This window comes from Eleutherodactylus coqui, chromosome 5 (assembly GCF_035609145.1).
Source record: "Eleutherodactylus coqui strain aEleCoq1 chromosome 5, aEleCoq1.hap1, whole genome shotgun sequence".
Taxonomy (NCBI): Eukaryota; Metazoa; Chordata; class Amphibia; order Anura; family Eleutherodactylidae; genus Eleutherodactylus; species Eleutherodactylus coqui.
Window position 1 is genome coordinate 117,324,783 of NC_089841.1, and position 23,187 is coordinate 117,347,969.

General features: G+C 43.4%; 1 protein-coding gene across 2 annotated transcripts in view; it reads right to left on the minus strand.

Annotated features, from left to right (window-relative positions):
- The window catches only part of TMEM232 (transmembrane protein 232), a 180,128-nt gene that overhangs the window by 116,152 nt on the left and 40,789 nt on the right, over positions 1-23,187 (minus strand). For both annotated transcript variants that reach the window (XM_066603049.1, XM_066603048.1), the window contains exon 8: positions 6,749-6,921. In XM_066603049.1, the coding sequence (XP_066459146.1) occupies positions 6,749-6,921 (173 nt within the window). The remainder of the gene's footprint in view (positions 1-6,748; positions 6,922-23,187) is intronic.

Below are 23,187 nucleotides of genomic sequence, written 5' to 3' on the forward strand. Positions count from 1 at the left end.
GGGACCCATTAACTTTTCCTATTTTTGACATAATCAATGCTCGTGCCAAATTTGAAGTTTCTATGACATTGGGAAGTGAGAAAATTAGATTCCAGACGTTAAATTTGGACGCTAATTCTTTGGCGCTTAGAATTGAATAATCGAGTTGGGACCTATTAAAGGGGTTGTCCCGCGCCGAAACGGGTTTTTTTTTTTTTTTCAATAGCCCCCCTGTTCGGCGCGAGACAAACCCGATGCAGGGGTTTAAAAAAAAAGACGGATAGTACTTACCCGAATCCCCGCGCTCCGGTGACTTCTTACTTACCTTGCGAAGATGGCCGCCGGTATCTTCACCCACGGTGGACCGCAAGTCTTCTCCCATGGTGCACCGTGGGCTCTGTGCGTTCCATTGCCGATTCCAGCCTCCTGATTGGCTGAAATCGGCACACGTGATGGGGCGGAGCTACGAGGAGCAGCTCTCCGGCACGAGCGGCCCCATTCAGAAGGGAGAAGACCGGACTGCGCAAGCGCGTCTAATCGGGCGATTAGACGCTGAAATTAGACGGCTCCATGGAGACGAGGACGCTAGCAATGGAACAGGTAAGTGAATAACTTCTGTATGGCTCATAATTAATGCACGATGTACATTACAAAGTGCATTAATATGGCCATACAGAAGTGCTGAACCCCACTTGCTTTCGCGGGACAACCCCTTTAACTTTTCCTATTTATGACATAATCAATGCTCGTGCCGAATTTCAAGTTTCTATGACATTGGGAAGTGAGAGAATTAGATTCCGTACGTGAAATTTGGACGCTAGTTCTTTTGTGCTTAGAATTGAGTAATCGAGTTGGGACCCATTAGCTTTTCCTATTTATGACATAATCAATGCCTGTGCCAAATTTCATGTTTCTATGACATCGGGAAGTGAGAGAATTAGTGGCAATGATGGAAATCGAACGATCTATGTGGGGGGGGGGGGCGTAACCGTCGACGACGTTCACACGTGCACCATTTATCATAGCATAAATGTACTATGCCTATAATCTTCCCAGGAGTGTACTCAACAACTTCCCAAAGTTTCATGGCGATCGGATGAATGGTGTAGTAGCGCATAAAGGACAAACAGACAGACACGCAGACAGACAGACACACGCATACATTCAATTTTATATATATAGATTAACTTCTCTCGTGAACTAGTGTTTTATTTTCCCTTTTGCTAGTTTGTTTGATATAAAGTTTAGTTGCCTTTAAGATGGCCAATTTTAATAGTGTCCACTGGGCACACACTCCTGTTTTATTCCACCCTGTTTATTCATTTTTAAAAACACACTCGGATCCTTGAAATTACTCTTTCTAAAATCTAACACTTTAGTTGTAGTAAAGGATTTCTTAAGGTCTTTTCTTGTGTCAAACCTTAAACACCGATGGTCAAAGAAACCCAAATCCTCTTCCACCTTCACCTCAGACACCAGATCCCCATTAGTAAATACTAAAACTAGAATGTTATTTCCTCTGGTAGATGACATAACAAGCTGATTTAAAGATGCTTCTTTATGTGTCTCTATAAAATTTCTGCTTCTGTTTGTAAATACACTAGGAATACTCTAATCATTGCGTGTTGAAGTCACGCATTATTACAATATCTCCCTTTACTGCCATTTGAGTAATTTCACCAACCAACAGGTTAACATTAGAGATGAGCGAGCACCAAAATGCTCGAGTCCACGTTATTTGAGTCGAGCTTTTCGTAAAATTCGAGAGCTCTATTCGAGTAACGAACCCCATTGACTTCAATGGGAGACTCAAGCATTTTTGTATGGGACCTGCCGGTTGCCGAGCTTCTTGTTTTTTTTCCCTGCGTTCGTTCTCTCTCTCTCTCCTCCGCCAAGCCAGCCACAAACTACCATTGACGTGTGCAGCGGGGAGGGGTCAAATCTGACACATCAGCGGTGTGGAGAGGCCAAAACTGGGGCAGGGTCGAACACAGCGTGATGCTCGCTGGAGTATGCTAATACTCGAATGAGCATCAAGCTCGGAAGAGTACGTTCGCTCAACTCTAGTTATCATAATCCTCAGTTTGCCCTAGAGTCCTATATGTGACACAAATTCTATATCACAGTCCCCTCTTTAGTTTGCATACAAACCAAGAGAGTTTCTAGTTCTTTGTGTCTACTTTGAATCACTGTTGATTTAAGACCATCTTTGACATAAATAGCTACACCACCACCTCTTCTTTCTACTTTGTCTTTTCTGTACAATGTGTATCCAGGCATGAGTATTTCCCAATTATTACAATACTAAACCATGTCTCTGTTATGGCAACCTGGTCTAAATTATCCCTAGATATAATAACCATTATCTCAGAGATCCTGCTTCCAAAGCCACGAGCATTAAAGGGGTTCTGACATGAAAAAAAAAAATTTGTACTCACCTTGCCTGGCCTGGCCCGATCGCCAGGCATGTCCCCTCCAGCCGGCATCTTCTTCTGTGCCTTTAAAGCAGAGCAGGAGCGGTCAAAAAGACCGCTTCCTGCTCTGGTCCGTCCGTCAGGCACTTCCGAGGTCAACGGACGGACCGCCACAGCAAGCACGTCACAAGCAGTGCTTGCTGTGGGCGGCCCGTCCGTCCTGGCTGAACTCCGGAGTGCTGCGCATGCGCAGTGGAGACGCGGCCCGTCCTGACTCCTGTCAGAGGGCACCTCTCCACTGCGCATGCGCGCGATCCCGGAGCGGCGCGGCTGCTGGAGGAAGAAGACTGCCTGCCGGGAGGCATACTAGCACTTTCTGCTTAGGTTAAGCAGCGCTGCTGATTAGAGCCACCTGATTGGCTCTTCGGCACCACGTGACTGCACAGCGTGCACCAATCAGGTGGCTCTAGTCAGGCTGCTTAACCTAAGCAGAAAGTGCTAATATGCTGCCGGGAGATGACCCCCCGATGTCAACAACAACAGGAGAACAGGTAAGTATAAGATTTTTATGCTTTAGCAGCCACTAACCCATGGGTTCCCTGGGTCCATTAGGCAGACCAGGGAACAATGGCTGCTAAAGCATAAAAAAATTATTCATGTCAGAACCCCTTTAACACACATTGTGAGGAGAAATATGGTTTGTTTAATTCTTAGCAACTAAATTAATTCCATCACCAAAATTAACCACCATGTTTTTGGAGTTACCAATACACCGCTTCAATCTAACTGGCTGGGGACAGAAATCATCCTCATAAATTAAATTTCTGCTCTCTTCATCTATTTAAAATGTCTGTCAAAATATTTCTTAATTCCTCACCAAGCACTTCTCTACCTTTAGATCTTAAACCATCTACTAATATTATGACTAATAAATCCAAAACCTTCAGTTTTACACCACTGTCATAGCCATGCATTAACCTCTGATATAGCGTGCCTTGTTCATATGATTACAGACCAGCAGAACCTCTAAAAATGTCACTGAACTTTGGCTACAACTTTGGAATTATTTTTGAACTGAAACTAAATTAGGCCAGTCTCACACAGACGGGTCGGATTCCGCATGTGGAAGCCCGCAGAGGAATCAGACTCTGACCACAGCCGGCAACTCCTACTACGGATGACTGCAAACGCTCGCCATCGGCTATGCGCAGTATTGGCCATGCGCAGTAGAGATTTTTTTTTTTTAAATATTTGCATTTCCCACGTCGTTGCTAGGCGATGATTCGGATACATGTGGCCTATCCACAATGTCAATTGCGGATAGGCTGCAGATCAGATGGCTTCCATTGAAGGCTCCAAAAAAAATCAAATTGCAGCATATTCTATTTTTGTGCACTAGCGGAAATCGCAATCGCTATCACTCATCTGAGCGGATATGCGAATGTTCTATTTTTTTAGAATCTCGGATTCCACAATTCAGATTGAAAAAGGCCCTTTACAGGGTTGAAACGCGTTGCAATAAAGCTTCACCTTTATGGTGCAGAAAGATACACTTCATCCCGTGAAGCGCTATACTGGATATATTTTTTATCTTTGATTTTTGTTCACACTGGGCTCCCTGGCACTGGGGACCCCAGATATCCAAGCAGCTCTCCAGACAGGATTGGGAAGGAGGTTCGTCCAATTCATTCACTTACAGGCTGTCCCGGATTTGGAGGTACTAGTGAGTTAACCCATCACAGGGCCACTCACTTAGTACCGGGTAAGTCATTTTTCTTTATTCATTGATGAAATCATTAGCACTGCAGGAGCGCTATCACTGATCCCGACACCACTGTTACAATTCAGATTGTGTGAGACTGGCTTTCTTTTGAGACAAATCATTGGTTTCAAGTTGCACCACAAGATCAACTTCACTATCTCTACTTGCAACCTTGAGAATATTTACAATACATCTCTTGTCTGTACTGACTTAGGCATCTGGAAGACATCTCACCTCCTTCAGCACATCCAAATTGTATCCTAAATCAACACCTCTAATAGTTGAATCACCAACAGGAACATTGTTTTCTATTGGTTATTTTAAGAACTGCATTGGCCTGGTTATCAGCACTTGATACCTCATGCAAACCAACTTCTCCCTTGCTAGTTACATAATCCTGTACATTAGGAGCCCTGTTTATATCAGCAACTACATCACCATCAAGTTCAGAAAGAACATCATAGGAATTATATTCAGATAATCCAAAAGTAGCATGTTTAAGTTTTACAACTTGCAATTTCCTAGAACCAACAGTTATCCATCGTGCCCTTCTCCTCTGAGGTCTTTGAGGGAGAGGTGGCTGATTACAGGGCTGCTTCATGGCAATCACTGTCTGGGATAACCTTATAACCTCAGACTGAAGAAAAAAGACTTAAGTCTGGAGCCTAGAAAGATCACCATATAAACTATACAAATCCCAAAAGGTACTATGGAAGTCAGTAGACAAACAAGTATTGCACAGTAACAGCCAAGATATTTCTATCAGTAAAACCCCCTACAGTTTTCAAACTACTGCTGTTTTTGAAACTACGCACTTCTGTCTGCACTCACAAGAAGTAAACTCACAGAGTAAAGGCCCATTTAGACACAACGATTATCGCTGAAAAGTCGTTCAAAAGACATCTTTTGAGCGATAATCGTTGTGTGCATTTACATGGCAAGATGATTGCTCAAAATTAGCTCAAATGGCAGTTTGAGTGACAGTTTTGAGCGATCACTTTGCATAGGTATGTAAATGAAGGCTCACGCTGTATGCAGAAGACATGTGGGACCACTATCTTCTGCATACAACTGTTGTCTTCTCGGAGTGCTCAGCTGGTATTCAGCTGAGTGCTCCGAGCGGGGTATGCAGAAGACAAGCGGGGCTGCTTGTCTTCTCTACACAGCTTTTGTCTTCTGAGAGCGCTCAGCTGGTATCCAGCTAAGCGCTCCGAGCGCAGTATGTAGAACACAGCTGGAGCGCTGTCTTCTTCATACTCCAGCTGTGTTCTCTGAGCGGGATACCAGCTGAAACAATAGTATCAGCGGTATACCGCTGAGAACTCAGCATGCGGCACTGATAAGGCTCACCATTCTCTTTCAGCTTGCTGAAAGCCAACGATGAATGACTTGTTTAAAAAACTGCACAATGTCCATGAGGTTAGACCCAACGATTCTCACTCAAAAGACGTCTTTGAGCGATTTTTTGAGCGAGAATTGTTGGGTCTAAATGGGCCTTAAACTATACAGTGTGGCTACCTTCCTTAAATACAGGTTACTTAGGCAAATGAATTAGTAATAGCACTTTTGCTATGTTCATTAGAACACACCCTATTCAATCTATATCCTCACGTGTATTCAGTATGAAATCCGCATCAAGAAATGACATGGCTCTTTTTTTTCATGACATGGATTTCAAATCCGCATTCAGAAAAGTCCACACTGGAAAAACTATGGCACAGATTCCCATGTAGTTGAGTGGGACACTGACTCCATACAGATTCTGCATTATATCCACATTATTTTCTGCCAGCCTTGGGCGTTTGTTTCTCAAACTCTATTCTCTTATCTACTTAGTGACCTTCCATTTCTGAACAAAGATGGCCACATTTTTCTCTGACTACCTGATGCAAACTTGGAATACGTTTGTGTCTAAGACACTATACCTCACATGGGCAGCACCAGCGAGTCATATCAGCATGTAGGGTCATACACTACCAATGCATACTTATACACAGTGTACATCAGGCAGTGAGAGAAGCAGTTCTGCCATCCTTGTTTGTCCAGGACTGTAGGGTCGCTTTAAACTTATCCTCCTGTTAAACTCTACATGTTTGCCTTCATTGATTTTTTCCTAGGTTGAGATCCCATGTGCCCTCATAAGTAATATTGTAAGTTATGGTATATAAATGTAATATAGGGCGGTATCCTACTCAGGATCCAGGAAAAGGTCTTTATATCAGAACAGATGTTGTTATACCATTATCGCTACCTGTGAACATACACTAAGGGAAAAATCCTGTAAAAATTCCAACACTTTACCTACCTTCAGTAATCTTACCATTTGAGTCATTTACCCATCTACTTTTCAATTCTATATTATAAGCAAAGCACAAAAAGAAATCTTTTGGAGTGCTATGTGAGCGAAACTCTTTAATTTGCCAACAGACCTCAGCTAAAATGCTGATAAAAGACCAGCATTATGGGGAAAAGAAGAAAGGTTCACAATAAAATGGATGATATTTTTTAAAATTCACAAATTAAATTACTATGCAAATTTTTAGTAATATGAATAACATTACAGGCAGTGAAATAAAGTCTGTTTGATACCAACCAGTTTTCTTGATGTAGATGTTCCTTTAGGAGGAAAAGGTGCTTGCTAGCATCATGTAAATTTGTACTATTATTTTGAGTCTGCTGCCAAATCAGAAGCGAACGCCAAAGAAATGTGTCTGTTTCAGCTGCTCCTGAGTCTAAACTCAATTTGTCTTTGAGATCCGGTTGTTTCTGTAAGACATAAGCAGAAATACCTGAATAATACTGCCAAGTAAACACGGTGCTATGTCTTATCAAAGAATGAATCATTGCTTTTTATACGCAGTATTTCTCCAGCAAACACATATTTTATATTGCAGAGTGTACAAGTTTGAAAAAAAGGGCCGAAAGCAATATCCTGTTTCTTTACATGGTCATATTTCGCTTAACCCCTTAGTGTCGAAGCCTGTTTGCGCCTTAATAACCAACTAATTTTTCCATTTTTTTTCATTGTCACATTCCTAAAGCCAAGTTGTATTTTTTAAGGACATCATTTGTGGGTATATCTAATGAATGCACTGTATAGCTTTTCTTACATTTTTTTAGGGGATTTGGGAAAAAAAATTAATTATGCCATTTGTTTTTTAGATTTTATTTTTAAGACGTTCAGTATGCAAAATAAATAATATGATAACATTATTCTCTGGGTCAGCACGATTATGGCGATACCATGTTTATACAGTTTTTCCATGTTGCTATTTTTGTTAAAGAAAAAAAAACACTTTTTTTTGTTAAAACGTGCTTTTGTGTCGCCGCATTCCAAGAGCCACAGCATTTTTATTTTTCCATTGACTGAGCTCTATGGAGGCCTGTTTTTTTCCGGAATGAACTCTAGTCTTCACTTATCCAATTTTAGGGAACACAATAGTGTTGCAAGTTGAGTGACCAGTGATCTCCTACCTTTGAAGAATAAAATGCATATGCAAAGAGGAAGCAAAAGGGAGTTAAGAAACCAATAAGATAATATCTTCTCCCTCCACCCATGGACAGACTATGTTATTCTTTAGTTGTGCTTCTGGGACCTGTAGTTCGATGGGTTTCCAGGAGCACACTGCCACAGGTGTGGGATGTTTGAGCTGGCTGGGTGTGGAGTTCTCCATCCAGTCAATCACCACCAGTCTGCTGCATATAAGTACCAGCCTAGACAGTGCTGGTTTCCCCATTCCCCTTGTGTTTGCATCAGCGCATGTTTTTAAGTAGGTGTGACATGTTCTGTGTGTCTGTGCAGTTGGCTGGACATGAGGTGAACAGTCTTGTTCAAGGTGTATTGGTGTGAACACCGACGTGTTCTGTGTGCCTGCGCAGGTGGACAGACATGTGGTATGAACAATCCTGTTCCATGTGGGATGCATTCCCTTGTGTGTTGGTGTGAACGGTGTCCTGTTCTGCTTGGATTGCTTTCCATCAAGGGTGAGCCAGGAACTTAGGTTCCAGCGTGGGGCCATCCCTATTGGGACAATCACCCCGCTTGCAGGCAGGACTCCTGGGGATATTTCAGCTGTCTGGGTGTAGAGTTCTCCATCAAGCCAATCACCACTGGTCTGCTGCACATAAATACCAGTGGCTCTTGCTAGAGGGTGCTGGTTTCCTCATTCCCTTCCCAGTACCCTTGTGTTTGCATCCATGCATGTTTTTAGCGTAGGTGTGAACAGCAACGTATTCTGTATGTCTGTGCAGCTGGCCGGCATGTGGTGTGAACAGTACTGTTCCATGTGTTATGCATTCCCTTGTGCATTGGCGTGAACGGCGTGCTGTTCAGCATGGATCATTTTCCATCCAGTGTGAGCCAGGCCCCTAGGTTCCAGTGAGGGGTAGTCCCCATTGCAGGCAGGACTCACAGGGTTATTGTCTTGTTAGAGTATGGACCCACAAGAGAACATAGTAAGATAGTATACTAAGCTGAAAAAAAACAAATATCCATCCAGTTCCATCTGTTTCCATCCCCACTTATTCATCCAGAGGAAGGCAAAAAAAATTCCCAATGAAGCATAAGCCAATTTGCCCCATTTTGGGGGAAAAAGTTCCTCCCTAACTTCATAATGGCAGTCAGAAAAATCACTGGATCAACATTTGAAAAGTTCCTACCTGACTCCAAGAGTGGTAGTCGGAAGGTACCCGGATCAACAACCCTTTTGGGTTATTAATGTCTACATCCTATAATATCATTTTGCTCTAGTCCCCTCTAAAACTCTTCTATCAATTTTTCCATCACCACGTCCTCAGGCAGAGAGTTTCACAGTCTCACTGCTCTTACAGTAAAGACATAGAGGATGCCCTCTTGTTACCATCACAGTCCTGGGTATAAACCGATCACGGGAGAGATCCTTGTATTGTCTCTTAATGGATTTAAACATAGTTATTTGATTGCCCTTTAACCATCTTTTTTCTAGGATAACTAATTCCAATTCTGATAGCCTCTCTGGCTATTCCAGTCCTTCCATGTTCATTAATTTAGTTGCACTTCTTTGAACCCCCTCAAACACTGCAATGTCTTTCCTGAGTATTGGTGCCCAGAACTGTACACAGTATTCCATGTGAGGCCTGACAAGTGCCTTATATAGTGGAAGAATAATGTTCTTGTCCCTCCCCCCCTTTACCTCTTTTAATGCATCCCAAAACTTTATTTGCCTTTGCCGCAGCTGATTGGTATTGGTGGCTCCAGTTAAGTCTAGAGTCCACTAGTACCCCCAGATCTTTTTCCATATAACTTTTCTCTAGCAGTACCCCATTTAGTGTATATTGGTGACATCCATTTTTCCTGCCCATGTGCATAACCTTACATTTATCAATGTTAAACTTCATTTGCCATTTTTCTACCCAAGCCCCCAGTTTATTTACCGTAGGTCCATTTTCAGCCGTACATTGTCCTCCTTAGTATTAAATGATCTTGTATAATTTCGTATTGTCTGCAAATCTCAATATTTTACTGTGCAGTCAATACTGAACCCTGCAGCACCCCACTAGAAACAGTGGCCCAATAGAGTACAAATCATTTATTAACCTATTATGCGGCACTGTGTCAAATACTTTAGAAAAATCCAGATATACAAGATCAATAGACTCTTCCAGGTCCAGCCTAGGACTTACTTCATTGTAGAAGCTGATCAAGTTGGTTTGACATGATCGACCCCTCATGAACCCACGCCGATGAGGAGTTATGCCGTTGTTTTCCTCGAGGTATTCCAGTATGGCATCTCTCAGTAACCCCTCAAATATTTTTCTAGTTATTGAAGTGAGACTTACTAGCCTGTAGTTACCAGGCTCTCTTCTTGACCCCTTTTTGTATATTGGAACCACATTGGCAATGTGCCAATCCATTGGTACAACCCTGGTCTCAATAGAATCCATAAATATAAGAAATAGCGATCTGTCCATCATGTCACTTAATTCCCTTACAACCCTTGGGTGGATTCCATCTGGACCCGGCGATTTGTCGATTGTAATCTTTTTTTGCCGACTCTGCACTTCCTCCTGCATTAAGAAAGTAATGTTTAGTGGGACCCTTGTCACGGGCTCGTGGGCTTAAGTATATTGGCCAGAATATGAACCAATACCTCATGCGTACTGTTGCAATTCCATCTGTTCATGCATGCAGGTATGCCTAGTAAGTGTTTTGAGTGATTGTCAGTCATTGTGTCATGTCTGCTCAAGAGTCCCATTCGCAGTTCATTAATTCACATAAGAAGGAGACGTAGCAGTTATATCCACTGCTACCTAGTGGCTTGGTGGTTAGTACTATTGCCTTTCATAAATGCGATCCTGGGTTAGATCCAGCCAAGAAGAACTTCAGCATAGGGCCTGGATGTCCAGCCTATGTTTGTGTGGATTTTATTCAAGTGCTTTGAGCTTTCTTTTAAGTTGTCCAGGTTGCATGTATGTTTGTATGAGACTGGGAAGATATATTGTCATCCTTTAGGGACAGGAGTGATAACAATACTGTATTGCTCTGTGGAACATGTTGCACCATATATGAAAAAAGATTGCAGCATGTTCTATTTCTCCATATATTACACACGTAAGAGCCCTATTGTTCTCTATGGGTGCGTTCCGAGCGCAATGCATATGCATGTTGCTAGAAGACATCAAAAAGAAGTTAAAAGAGAAACCAGGAAGTTGTAGGCAGACTGTGCAGGAGCCTCTAGGGACCAAACTCATCCAAGCTGTTGTCTGTGAATATTGGAGGCCATAATGATAATACCATGGCTATTATTGATATTGGCAAACTCATTGTTCTGATGCATCAGATGTGGCTGTGCAAAAGTCGACAAAAACAGCCAAGTCAAGAGAGCGTCATCCTTTAGTGAAGACATGGTTCTCAGAACACGGATAACAACTCTCACTGACGCAGGAAAGCACAATACAATGGTGCCTGTGCAATCATATGAGCACTAGAAGGGTGTTCCACGGGTTTGGACAACTTTTGACATCATTCCCTGCTTGTGTTCCTTTTTTGCGGAGTGTAAAATATGCAGTACATACGAGCACAAAAATGCACGCGTATGCCGGTAAAACGCTGTGAATTTTTACGCTGCTTATTGCAATACAGTCATGTGAGCCCAGCCATACAGATACAGTTTGTGGTGCAGTTTTTGAGGATTCCAAAAGAACAGGAAATACGAAGGAAGGACTTCTCCCTCCTGCTGGGTCCACTTCTGGCTTCAGCTAAAGGAACTGTGACTAAAACTGCATCAAAAAATGCATATATGATTCCAACTTTAAAAAGTTTATTTATACTCTATGTATGTGGCTATAAAATATTTCTGACTAGCTTACCCGTCGCGCGTTGCTGCGAAGACAGACAGACATACATTCGTTTTTATATATCTAGATAACAACCAATCACAGCGCAGCTTTTTTAGGTTACCTCAGTGGTATAATATATAACAACCAATCACAGCGCAGCTTTCATGTTACCTCAGCTTTATAATATATAACACCCAATCACAGCGCAGCTTATATGTTACCTTAGCAGTATAATATATAACAACCAATCACAGCGCAGCTTATATGTTACCTTAGCAGTATAAAATATAACAACCAATCATAGTGCAGCTTTCATGTTACGTCAGCAGTAAGAGAAATAACAACCAATCACAGCGCAACTTTTATTCTGCCTCAGCAATATAAAAAATAGCAACGAATCACAGCGCAGCATTCATTTTACCTCAGCGGTAAAATATATAGCAACCAATCACAGCACAGCTTTTATTTTACCTCAGCATTCTCAATATCCAGGAATTGTCTTGTGATACGTTCGGCGGATGCATCATTTTGTAGTTGAACACGCCTCCTGTTGCTCGTAATGCCTTTTGCTTTTGTGCTTGAGATGGAAATCAAACGATCTTTGTCTGGGGGGGCATAACTGTCGACGACGCTCGCACGCACCCCACCTATCGTAGGATAGATGTACTATGCCAGTAATCTTCCCAGGAGTGTACTCAACAACTTCCCATTAACTTTTCCTATTTATGACATAATCAATGCTCGTGCCAAATTTCAAGTTTCTATTACATCGGGAAGCGAGAAAATTCAATTCCGTACGTAAAATTTGGACGCCAATTGTTTTGCGCTTAAAATTGAATAATCGAGTTGGGACACATTAACTTTTCCTATTTTTGACATAATCAATGCTCCTGCCAAATTTCAAGTTTCTATGACATTGGGAAGCGAGAAAATTACATTCCGTACGTAAAATTTGGATGCTAATTCTTTTGCGCATAGAATTGGATAATCGAGTTGGGACCCATTAGCTTTTCCTATTTATGACATAATCAATGCTCGTGCCAAATTTCACGTTTCTATGACACCGGAAAGTGAGAAAATTACATTCCGTACGTAAAATTTGGACGCAAATTTTTTTGCGCATAGAATTGAATAATCGAGTTGGGACCCATTAGCTTTTCCTATTTATGACATAATCAATGCACGTGCCAAATTTTAAGTTTCTATGACATTGGGAAGCGAGAAAATTAGATTCCGTACGTAAAATTTGGACGTTAATTCTTTGGTGCATAGAATTGAACAATGGAGTTGGGACCTATTAGCTTTTCCTATTTATGACATAATCAATGCTCGTGCCAAATTTCACGTTTCTATTACATTGGGAAGCGAGAGAATTCGATTCCGTACGTAAAATTTGGACGCTAATTCTTTGGCGCATAAAATTGAATAATCGAGTTGGGACCGATTAGCGTTTCCTATTTATGACATATTCAATGCCCGTGCCAAATTTCACGTTTCTATGACATTGGGAAGCGAGAAAATTAGATTCCGTACGTAAAATTTGGACGCTAATTCTTTGGCGCTTACAATTGAATAATTGAGTTGGGACCCATTAGCTTTTCCTATTTATGACATAATCAATACTCGTGCCAAATTTCATGTTTCTACGACATTGGGAAGTGAGAGAATTAGTGGCAGTGATGGAAATCGAAGATCTACGTGGGGGGGCGTAACTGTCGACGACGCTCGCACGCGCGCCATTTATCGTAGGATAGTTGTACTATGCCTATAATCTTCCCAGGAGTGTACTCACCAACTTCCCAAAGTTTCATGGCGATCGGATGAATGGTGTAGTAGCGCATAAAGGACAAACACACACACAGACAGACAGACATACACGCATACATTCAATTTTATATATATAGATAAGACAAACTAAAGTGACTTGTGGCTTCGCAATCTAGTACATAATATTAATACTTTATTAATTAGGCCTTGATCTGCCTCGTATCGGCCTTAAACTCCACAGCTGCTTCTGAGCTTTTTCCTTTTACAATTTCACAGTTTATTAAGCAATACATGCCACTTGGGTGTTTACTATGAAACCACAATAGCATCCTGATTGCACAACACTTTTCTGCTTATGCCAGCAGACCTTTAGTAATACTCACATGATTCTACACTGGTATTGTGACATGATTGCTTGTGAGGCAATCTAAGCAACAATTAAAAATACATTAACATATTAATCCTTTATATCCTATTCCCCATTATGCTGAATCCAATAGGTATGGATAATAACACCCTCTGCAATTTACTATGCACATATAAACAGAACATGTTACTCAGCTATATGCTACTTTGCCTATAGCAAATGGATGTTTTGAGAATCCCATTAAGTTCTCTTTATATAGTCCTTTCATAAGCAGTTTCCCTGCAATACTGTTGACTATTGCTATATACTATAAAAAGGCTATAGGACAGAAAATTCTAGGTGTATGCCCTGAGTACAAGCCACCAGCACTACACTTGGGACATTATCAGGAAATATAATATTCAACTCATCATAGTTATCAGCTTAGCTGCAGAATTTATTGAAATCTGATGGTGGCATTTTGTAGATTATTTGGTTACAGGAGATGTTGCTGGGATCTGTTGTACTACATAGGTTTTCAGCAGAACAGCCCCACAGGTGGTGTTGATTGTGCTGGCTGAGTGTGGTTTGTTCCAGTCAGCCAATCTCACAGGTCTATTGCTTATATATACCAGCTCCTTTGTCAGTGTCTGCTCATTTCCCTCCTGCAGTGTGAGCAGTCTTGTGTATCTTCTGTGCTTGTGACTGGACGTGAAGTGTCTGTGCAGCGTTTAGGATGTTCAGTGTGAACAGTGTCACGCTCCTGCATGTCTGTGTGGCTCTCAGTGCGTGGGGTGTGAACTGTGTCTTGCGGTGGATCCTTTATCATCTAGACTGAGATAGGTTCCTAGGTGCCAGCGTGGGGTCATCCCTATTGGGACGATTGCCCCACATTACAGGCAGGTTTCCTGGGGTTAGTTGTCTTGTTAGTGCAGGGACCCACGAGACAAGGACGCTTGAAGTAGGGCTCGTGGGCTTAAGTATCTTGGCTAAAATACAAACTAATACCTTGTACATTCTATAGTTATTCCATCTTGTTATGTGTGCAGGTATACAGGTGAGTGTTTTGAGCGTTTATCAGTCATTGGTTTAGGTTTGTCCGCGAGTATGGAGTCTATTTTTCAGTTCTGCTGTCGGTTTGGTTTTCCCTGTTTGTGAGTGTGAGTGGCGTGACGTTTATGTCTGCTGCTCATGTAAGGCCTGTGGATGTGGAACCACTGTGTTAACCTACCGGGTAGATGAAGATCTGCTCCAGCACGGCAGACAGCTGACCCCAGCATGGGAGGTAAGATACCAGATGAACAGCCCCATATATAAATGGAAAATAGGGAAGGTATCTTGCCCTGAACTGATAACCAGGAGAGGAAGACCCCTGCCTACAAGCGGAGCACTCGTCCTGATAAGGATGACACCACAGTCTTCCTCTAGGCGCTGACTTACCCTGGCAGGCCAGAACACCTATAAGACAAAGATAGAACAATACCGGGGAGTAAAGAAACAAAGGCGGAACAAGCGGACAAGGACAAATAAAGAAGCGGACAACGGGAACAACAGACTACAGAGTACATGAACGAAGAACACAGAGCACAAGCAGAACGCAAGGTAACTGCCGAAGCAGTGGCTGGACACAAAGTGAAGGGAACAAATGCTCAACAACACTGCAGCAAGGTCTGAGAGGCCCAGGGCAGCTATATAGGACTGTGATTAGAAAAGGAGAATCAGCTGAACAGGAGACCAGAAGCTATAAACCCTAGAAGTGCTGGAAGAGAGTGAATGTAAGCTCAGTGAACAGAGAGAATGGTCCAATGCCCATATTTGCCAGACACAGAAGCAGAACATTGTGTCTTAACAGTGCACCTAACCGTACCTCTTCCCTTGCGCCCCCTCTTCCTCTTGCCGGTTCTCCGGAGAAATTCCTGAATCCGACATGGAACGTTGATGTTCTCAGATGGCTCCCAAGACCTCTCCTCCAGTCCCTAACCATTCCAATCCACTAGATAAAAGGTTTTGTTCCTGACTTTCTTAACATCAAGAATATTTTTCACCTCAAAGATGTTCTACGAACTAAGCCGAATGGCATCTGGTCTTGGATTTTTGGAGAATCTATTAAGCACAAGTGGTTTGAGGAGAGAGACATGGAAGGGAGTTGGGGATATGTAGGGAGGGAGGGAGTCACAGCCGAAAACAAAACAGAATTAATTCTCTCCAACACTTCAAACAGACCTAGAAATCGTGGGGCGCGCTTATGAGATGGAACTTTCAGCCTCATATGTTTGGAGGAAAGCTCCTTTTTTTTCCCCTGGGAAAAACTGTGAGGAGAACCAACACCTGCAATCAGCAAACGTCTTAATGGAAGCGATTGACTTCTCCAGATTAACCTTGGTCTCCTGCCAAGTCTTTGCAAAATTCTCTGCTGAAGAAGCTGCTGCTGGAATCTAGAAGTCATGGACACTGGTAGTGGAACTTTGGGTTGATGCCCATATACTATGAAAAAGGGAGAAGTCTAAGTGGAGTTGCTGATGTGCTGGTCATGGGAAAACTCCACCCAGGACAGAAGACTGACCCAATCATCCTGGCGAGCATTGGTAGAATGGTGGAGATATACTGCAATGTCTCAATAAAGGAATGGCAGCATCCTGGGCGTAATGCAAAGCAGTAATTTATTCCTCCAAAATCTTGCTACGTTTCGACCCCATTGGGGTCTTTGTCAAGCAATGGGGTCGAAACGTAGCAAGATTTTGGAGGAATAAATTACTGCTTTGCATTACGCCCAGGATGCTGCCATTCCTTTATTGAGACATTGGAGTATATCTTTTTGGGGTTTCTGGAGCTCTTACCCCTGCATGTTTGGCGTGCATCCTATTGACTTGTTAGTCATCTTTAATAGGTTTAAAAATCCTGAGGAGTGCTGGGAGTTAATCGAAGTAAAGTAAGAATGGTGGAGATATCCAGTCAGGATCTGGTTGGTACGCTCCACCTGCCTGTTAGACTGTGGGTGATAAGCCAAAGAGAAGTCTAATGATATATCCATCAATTTACAAAGAGATCTCCAAAAGTTAGATGTAAATTGCACCCCTCTATCTGATACAATATGCTTAGGAAAGCCATGGAGGTAATGTGATCAATGAATTTCTCAGAAATTTGACTGGTGGATGGCAGAGGCACAAAATGGGCCATTTTAGAAAATCGGTCCACTACTACCCATATAACAGTACAGCCACTGGACAAAGGTAAATCTGTAATAAAGTCCATGGCAATATGCTGCCATGAAGCCTCAGGTATGGGTAATGGACACAAGAGGCCTGCAGGTCTCAATTTCTGTGGTTTATACTGGACGCAGGAGGTACAGGAGGACACAAAATTGCGGATATCTTTCATCATGGATGGCCACCAGTACTGACAGCAAATTAGCTTGCTAGTCTTGCATTGCCCAGAATGACCAGCTAATGTGGACCAGTGATTCCAGGATAGGACACCTCTCCTCTTGGCCTCAGACACGAACGTCTTCCCTGGCGGGATATCCTTAACCTGAACAGAAGCTACGGTCACCAATCTGGCAGGTTCAATGATGAATTGTGGAGCCTCTTCAGTGTCGTTACAGTCAAATGCTCTGGATAGTGCGTCAGCCTTAATATTTTGGTCAGCAGACCAAAAATACAATATAAAATCAAACCGTGCAAAAAACAAAAAAGGCCCACGGAGCTTGACAGGGGTTGAGCCGTCGTGCAGTCTGAAGATATGTCAGATTTTAATGGTTGGTGTAAATTACGATAGCATGCGAGGCTCCTTCCAGCAGATACCGCCAAAATTCCAGAGCCATCTTGATAGCCAGTAACTTGCGGTCAACTATAGAGTAATTCCGCTCTGCCATGGAAAATGACTATGAGGGGAAAAAAGCATATCACCTTCTTGCCAGATGCCTCTTTTTGCAGTAGGACTGCCCCTGCACATGAGGAAGAAGCATCAACCTCCAGAAAGAACTGCTTAGTACTATCTGGTCAGTGCAGCACGGAGACAGATATGAAGGCTACCTTTAGAGCTTGCAAAGCAGACTCTGCCTCCGGGGACCACTGCTTGGTATCAGCTCCCTTACGTGTGAGAGCAGAGATGGGAGAAGTCAGGGAGGAGAAGTGTGGGATAAACTGTCGGTAGTAGTTTGCAAAGCCCAGAAAATTGCAGGATTGCCCAAAGGCTGGAGGGACAAGGCCAATTCAGTACTGTAGAGACTTTTTCAGGATCCATCTCCAAACCCTGTTCGGAGACAATATACTCCAAAAAGGGAAGTGACTCGCGTTAAAAAATGCATTTCTCCAATTTAGCAAACAAAGGATTCTCCCTTAATCGTTGGAGCACTGTGAAAACCTGCCTCCGGTGCAAGGGTATATCTGGGTAAAAAAAAATCTAAATATCATCCAAACACACGACACATTACTGAAGGAGATCTCTGAAAATGTCATTAACAAATTCCTGAAAGATGCCTAGAGCATTAACCAGACCAAAGGGCATCGCCAAGTATTCGTAGTGTCCGTCTCGGGTATTAAAAAACGGTCTTCCACCCATCTCCCTTGCGGATGCAGATCGCGTTATAAGCGCCACGCAGATCAAGCTTGGTGAAAATCTGAGGACCCCGCAGGCGATCAAATAACTCAGGGATCAAGGGTGAAGGGTATTTATTCTTAATCATGATCGCGTTCAAACCACGATAGTCAATACAGGGCCGTAGCAATCCATCCTTCTTTTTGACAAAGAAAAAACCTGCTCCAACAGGAGGTGAGGACTTACAGATAAACCTTCTCACCAGGTTCTCTGTAACATATTCGGCTGTGGTCTGGGTCTCGGGCAGGAAAAGAGGGTATACTCTACCTCGATGAGGCACGGAACCAGGTACAAGGTCAATTGGGCAATCATAGGGACAATGCGGTGGCAGACATTCAGCCTCTTTCTTCTCATAGATGTCTGCATAACCCTGCTAAGATTCCGGTAGACCCTGGAGATTAGATGATAAAGTAACCCGGTGGACAGTATGCACAGGACACAAGCACTTGGTATAGCAGGTGGTACCCCAACTTAATACCTCACTGGTAGCCCGAGGTGGGGTTGTGTAATTGTAACCATGGCAAACCTTAAAGGAGAGAGCTAGTTGCCCCAGGCATTACCAGCAGGGCAATCCTCTCAGAATGGAGAGCGCCAATCCTCAACTCCAGTGGCTATGTGACAAACTGGAGCATCTTAGAGAGGGTACTGCCATTAACAGTAGAAACCACGAGTGGTTTCTTGAGACACCGGTCGGGAATTCAGTAGCGGTCCACCAAAACCTGTTGGAGGAAGTTGCCAGCAGAGCCGGAATCAAGGAAGGACGCCACTGACACCTGGGCACTAGAAACAACCATGGTTACAGGCAAGTTCAGCCTGGGAGAGGAGCAATCCTCACCTAGGTTGGCCTCTCCAACTGACCCTAGGCAGAGGAGTTTCCTGGTTTGAGGGGACAAGCACGAACCAGGTGACCTGGAGATCCGCTATACATGCAAAGGTTCCTAGAACGTCTGTGTGCACGCTCTTCCTTGGATAGTCTAAGCCGATCTACCTGCATTGGCTCAGGATCGCTAGACTGGATAGTGGTCTCTGGAAACAAAAAGCCAGACGGTCAATCCTCGTAGCCAGAGAAATCAGGGCATCCAAAGAGGTAGGGACCTCGCAACCCAACTCGTCTTTAATGTGATCTGCTAGTCCCTCCCAAAATGCCACCACCAGGGCTTCATTGCTCCACCCCAGCTTGGGGGCCAAAGTTCCAAACTGAATGGCATATTGGCCTATAGTGAAGTTATTTTGACGGAGACGCAACAGGGCAGACACAGTGGAGGATAAACGACCGGGCTCGTCAAACACCTTTTGAAAGGACTCAATGAACAGACCAAGGTTATTAACCAGTGGATCATTGCGTTCCCAGAGGAGAACGTGAGACACTATAAATGCGATTTTGGTGCAATCTGAAGGGAAACAATGTGACAAAAGCTCAAAGTGCAAGGTACATTGATTAACTAAACCGCAACTTTGGCTGGGATCCCCATCATAGCGAGGCGATGCCCCCACGCGAGGTCCAGAAACAGAAATGGCGGTTACCAGTGGAGGTGATGCAGCAGTTGCCGCAACAGCGGGGGACTGCGGTACCGCTATGGTGGGGGAAATATTTGAAAGACGGGTACTCACATTGTGAAGATACGCCAAGATTTGCTTTTGCCTCTCACGTTGATGCATGATCTCCTGGAATATTTCAGAAAGACTTCCGTGGTTGAAGTCAGCGGGATCCATGGCTGCAGTGTACTGTAAGGCCTGTGGATGTGGAACCACTGTGTCAACCTACCGAGTAGATGAAGATCCGATCCAGCACAGCAGACAGCTGACCCCAGCATGGGAGGTAAGATACCAGATGAACAGCCCCATATATAAATGGAAACTAGGGAAGGTATCCTGCCCTGAACTGATAACCAGGAGAGGAAGACCCCTGCCTACAAGCGGAGCACTCGTCCCGATAAGGACAACCCCATGGTCTTCCTCTAGGCACTAACTTACCCTGGTGGGCCAGAACACCTATAAGACAAAGATAGAACAATACCGGGGAGTAAAGAAACAAAAGAGGAACAAGTGGACAAGGATAAACAGAGAAGCGGACTACAGAGTACATGAACGAAGAACACAGTACAAGCAGAACAAAAGGTAGCAGCGGCTGGACATGAAGTGAAGAGGCTGGACATGAACAAATGCTCAACAACACTGCAACAAGGTCTGAGAGGCCCAGGGCAGCTATATAGGATGGTGATTAGAAAAGGAGAATCAGCTGAACAGGAGACCAGAAGCTATTAACCCTAGAAGTGCTGGAAGAGAGTGAATATAAGCTCAGAGAACAGAGAGAATGGGCCGACGACCATATTTGCCAGACACAGAAACAGAACATTGTGTCTGAACAGTGCACCTAACAGCTCAGTTATGTCCACTGTTTCCGAGTCCAGTTCGCATTTCTGCAGTTCACGTGCTGAGTGTTCATGTCCCAGTTTGACGTTAGGTAGGCAGTTATTCATAGATGAACCACTGACTGCTTACACAGTCCGACCATCATTTGGTTTTTATGCCTGGACAAACTAAACTACGAACGATAATAGTAGCTAGTACTGTTTACACTGAACGATTATCGTTGAGATTTTCACAATCCAGTATTAACACTGGGGAACACAATTTTTTGTGACTGAGATGTTAGAACATTTTAGGGTAGTTTGGGGGTCATAGATTTTGAAAATGACATTAGTTTTTCTCCATCAGGTCTACTTACCAAAGATATGACTAAGGCCGCCTGCAGACAGCCGGGTTGGATCCCATTGCGAGAATTCTAGCAGCAGGATCTGACCCGTACCCCTGCAGTGACCACTGCGGCTCACCTGCCCCCCTCGTCTCCCAGCTCTTCTATGTGCCGGCTGCCGCCCAGCCGGCGCATGCGCAGAGTGGAGCCGGCGCGTCACTAGTGACGTTTCTGTGCGGGCCTCTGTGAGACTCGCACAGTAATAGAACATGACGCAATTTGTTTTCCGCGTGTGTTTTCACACGGACAAATTGCGGCTGTGTGCATAGGATTGCATTATGTAATGCAGTCCCATGGCAGTGGGCACGGGCGGAAATTCTGCGGGAAATCCCACTGCGGAATTTCCGCCCGTCTGCAGGAGGTCATATATCGATATATAGTTAGAAATGTTTACAAATTGTATTATACATGTAATGAATGCGAATCAATAGTTGAAGGTACGAAAATAAATCCTAAGGCATCTAGAACACAAACAACAGGACTAAAGTTGCTTCAGTGAGGCATGTCGCTGAAACTGCGTTTCTGTGATTTCCTGTGATGAGATATTGCTGGACATTAGTGCGTATGCCATAATCCACAGTACTGTTCTTCCATGGTCCTTATTTCTTGGTAAATTCATTCACCCAGTTTGTTGCTTACATCCCCACGACAGTCTGGAAATTGATCCAAATAACTGAGCAGGTAATGCAATTTGATGCTCAAGTTACAACGAAGTGTGCAAACAGAAGTGAGCCTATGTCCACTTACTCCAGTAAATCCCATTGATGCCCTCTACATTCACCAAACAAAAGTAACCATCATCACTGTGTTTTCTTTGGTTTACCAATTTTCATACACTTACTTTTCCCATTTGCTCACTGCCACCAATGCTCTGCACACGTTTTATACACAACTTGATGCGCCCAAGGCTTATCTTAGTTCCCCGATTTTATTTAGAAATATGCCAAATAATCTCTTTTTACAAAATCTGTTATGACTTTTGTGCTAAAGGAAAATGTTCTCACAGCAAATGAAACAAAAAACAACATGACGATTTGACATTTTCTTCGTGATGAAGCCATGTCAATGTAACAGTAATTAAACACGTCAGAACATGTAAAGTAAACACATAAACAACAACATCAACAAAATCATAAGTATCATGTGTATTAACAATAAACAAATGCTGGTGAAAATAAAGTAATCGTCACAAAATAGATAATGACATCAGCAATATCTCAGAAACTAGAGCTTCTAGAATGAAAAAGATGGTATTTTCAGAATCAGTGGTGCAAAGTACCCAGAATAAGGTCTAAAACTCCAGGCATATTCTCCAAACATGAACAATCATTCAGCGTAAAAGGGCTCTTAGAAGAATCCCTTGAGAATAAGATGATCACAAAGTGTTCCCCTGCTGTGACCCTCAGCAATTAGTTGTAATATGTGAGAAAAACTGTCAGGAACTGTTCAATTTCCTTACAGCACCAACACAAGGGAAATTAATCATGACACATACCATTCAAATTAATGGTTGTTTGTGCAATGCAAGACAGGTCCTTCAAAGTGAGGGCTCCTTCACATGGGTGCTTCAATTTTCGATTGGCTGCATTACAGCCGAAGCACAGCTGAAAATTCGCATGAAGGAGAGGCAGCAGTGACCAAATCGTGGCTGCATCTCTCGTTTATGTGCCTGTGAGTATACGCCGAGCTCGAGATACCGTTGGGTGGGGGGAGAGAGTTTAGCTCTACTAAACTCCCTCCCCCTTCCCGCCCCTTGCCGGCTGTCAGCAAAGGGAGGAGGCAGGACGGAGCAAGTGTGCTAATTTCCCGCCCCCACCCCCTCCCTTCGCAAACAGCCGGCAAGGGGCGGAGAGGGGGAGGGAGTTTAGCAGAGACACTGCTAAACTCCCTCCCACCTACTCTCATAGGAGTCTATGGAACTTTTCCAACCAACTGTTTTTACGCACCCAAGAATCGCCCAACTGAAGTGATGCATTGGAATCCAATGCATCAGATGGATGCGTATATCATCCAGCCGTGAAAACAGAGCCGATATATGCTCGTGTGAATAAGCCAAGCGAGACACCATTTGTACCTCCTCTATTTACTCAGATGCTCCTAACAGAATATATGAACATCTGTTTTCTAAACTAGACAACCCTTTTAAGTTTCCCTAGACACTCACACAACCACAATACAACCATGTTTGTTGCTCGTTTGATCTGCATTAGTAAGCTCTAGAGATGAGCCTTCTCGGACGATAATACAGTTA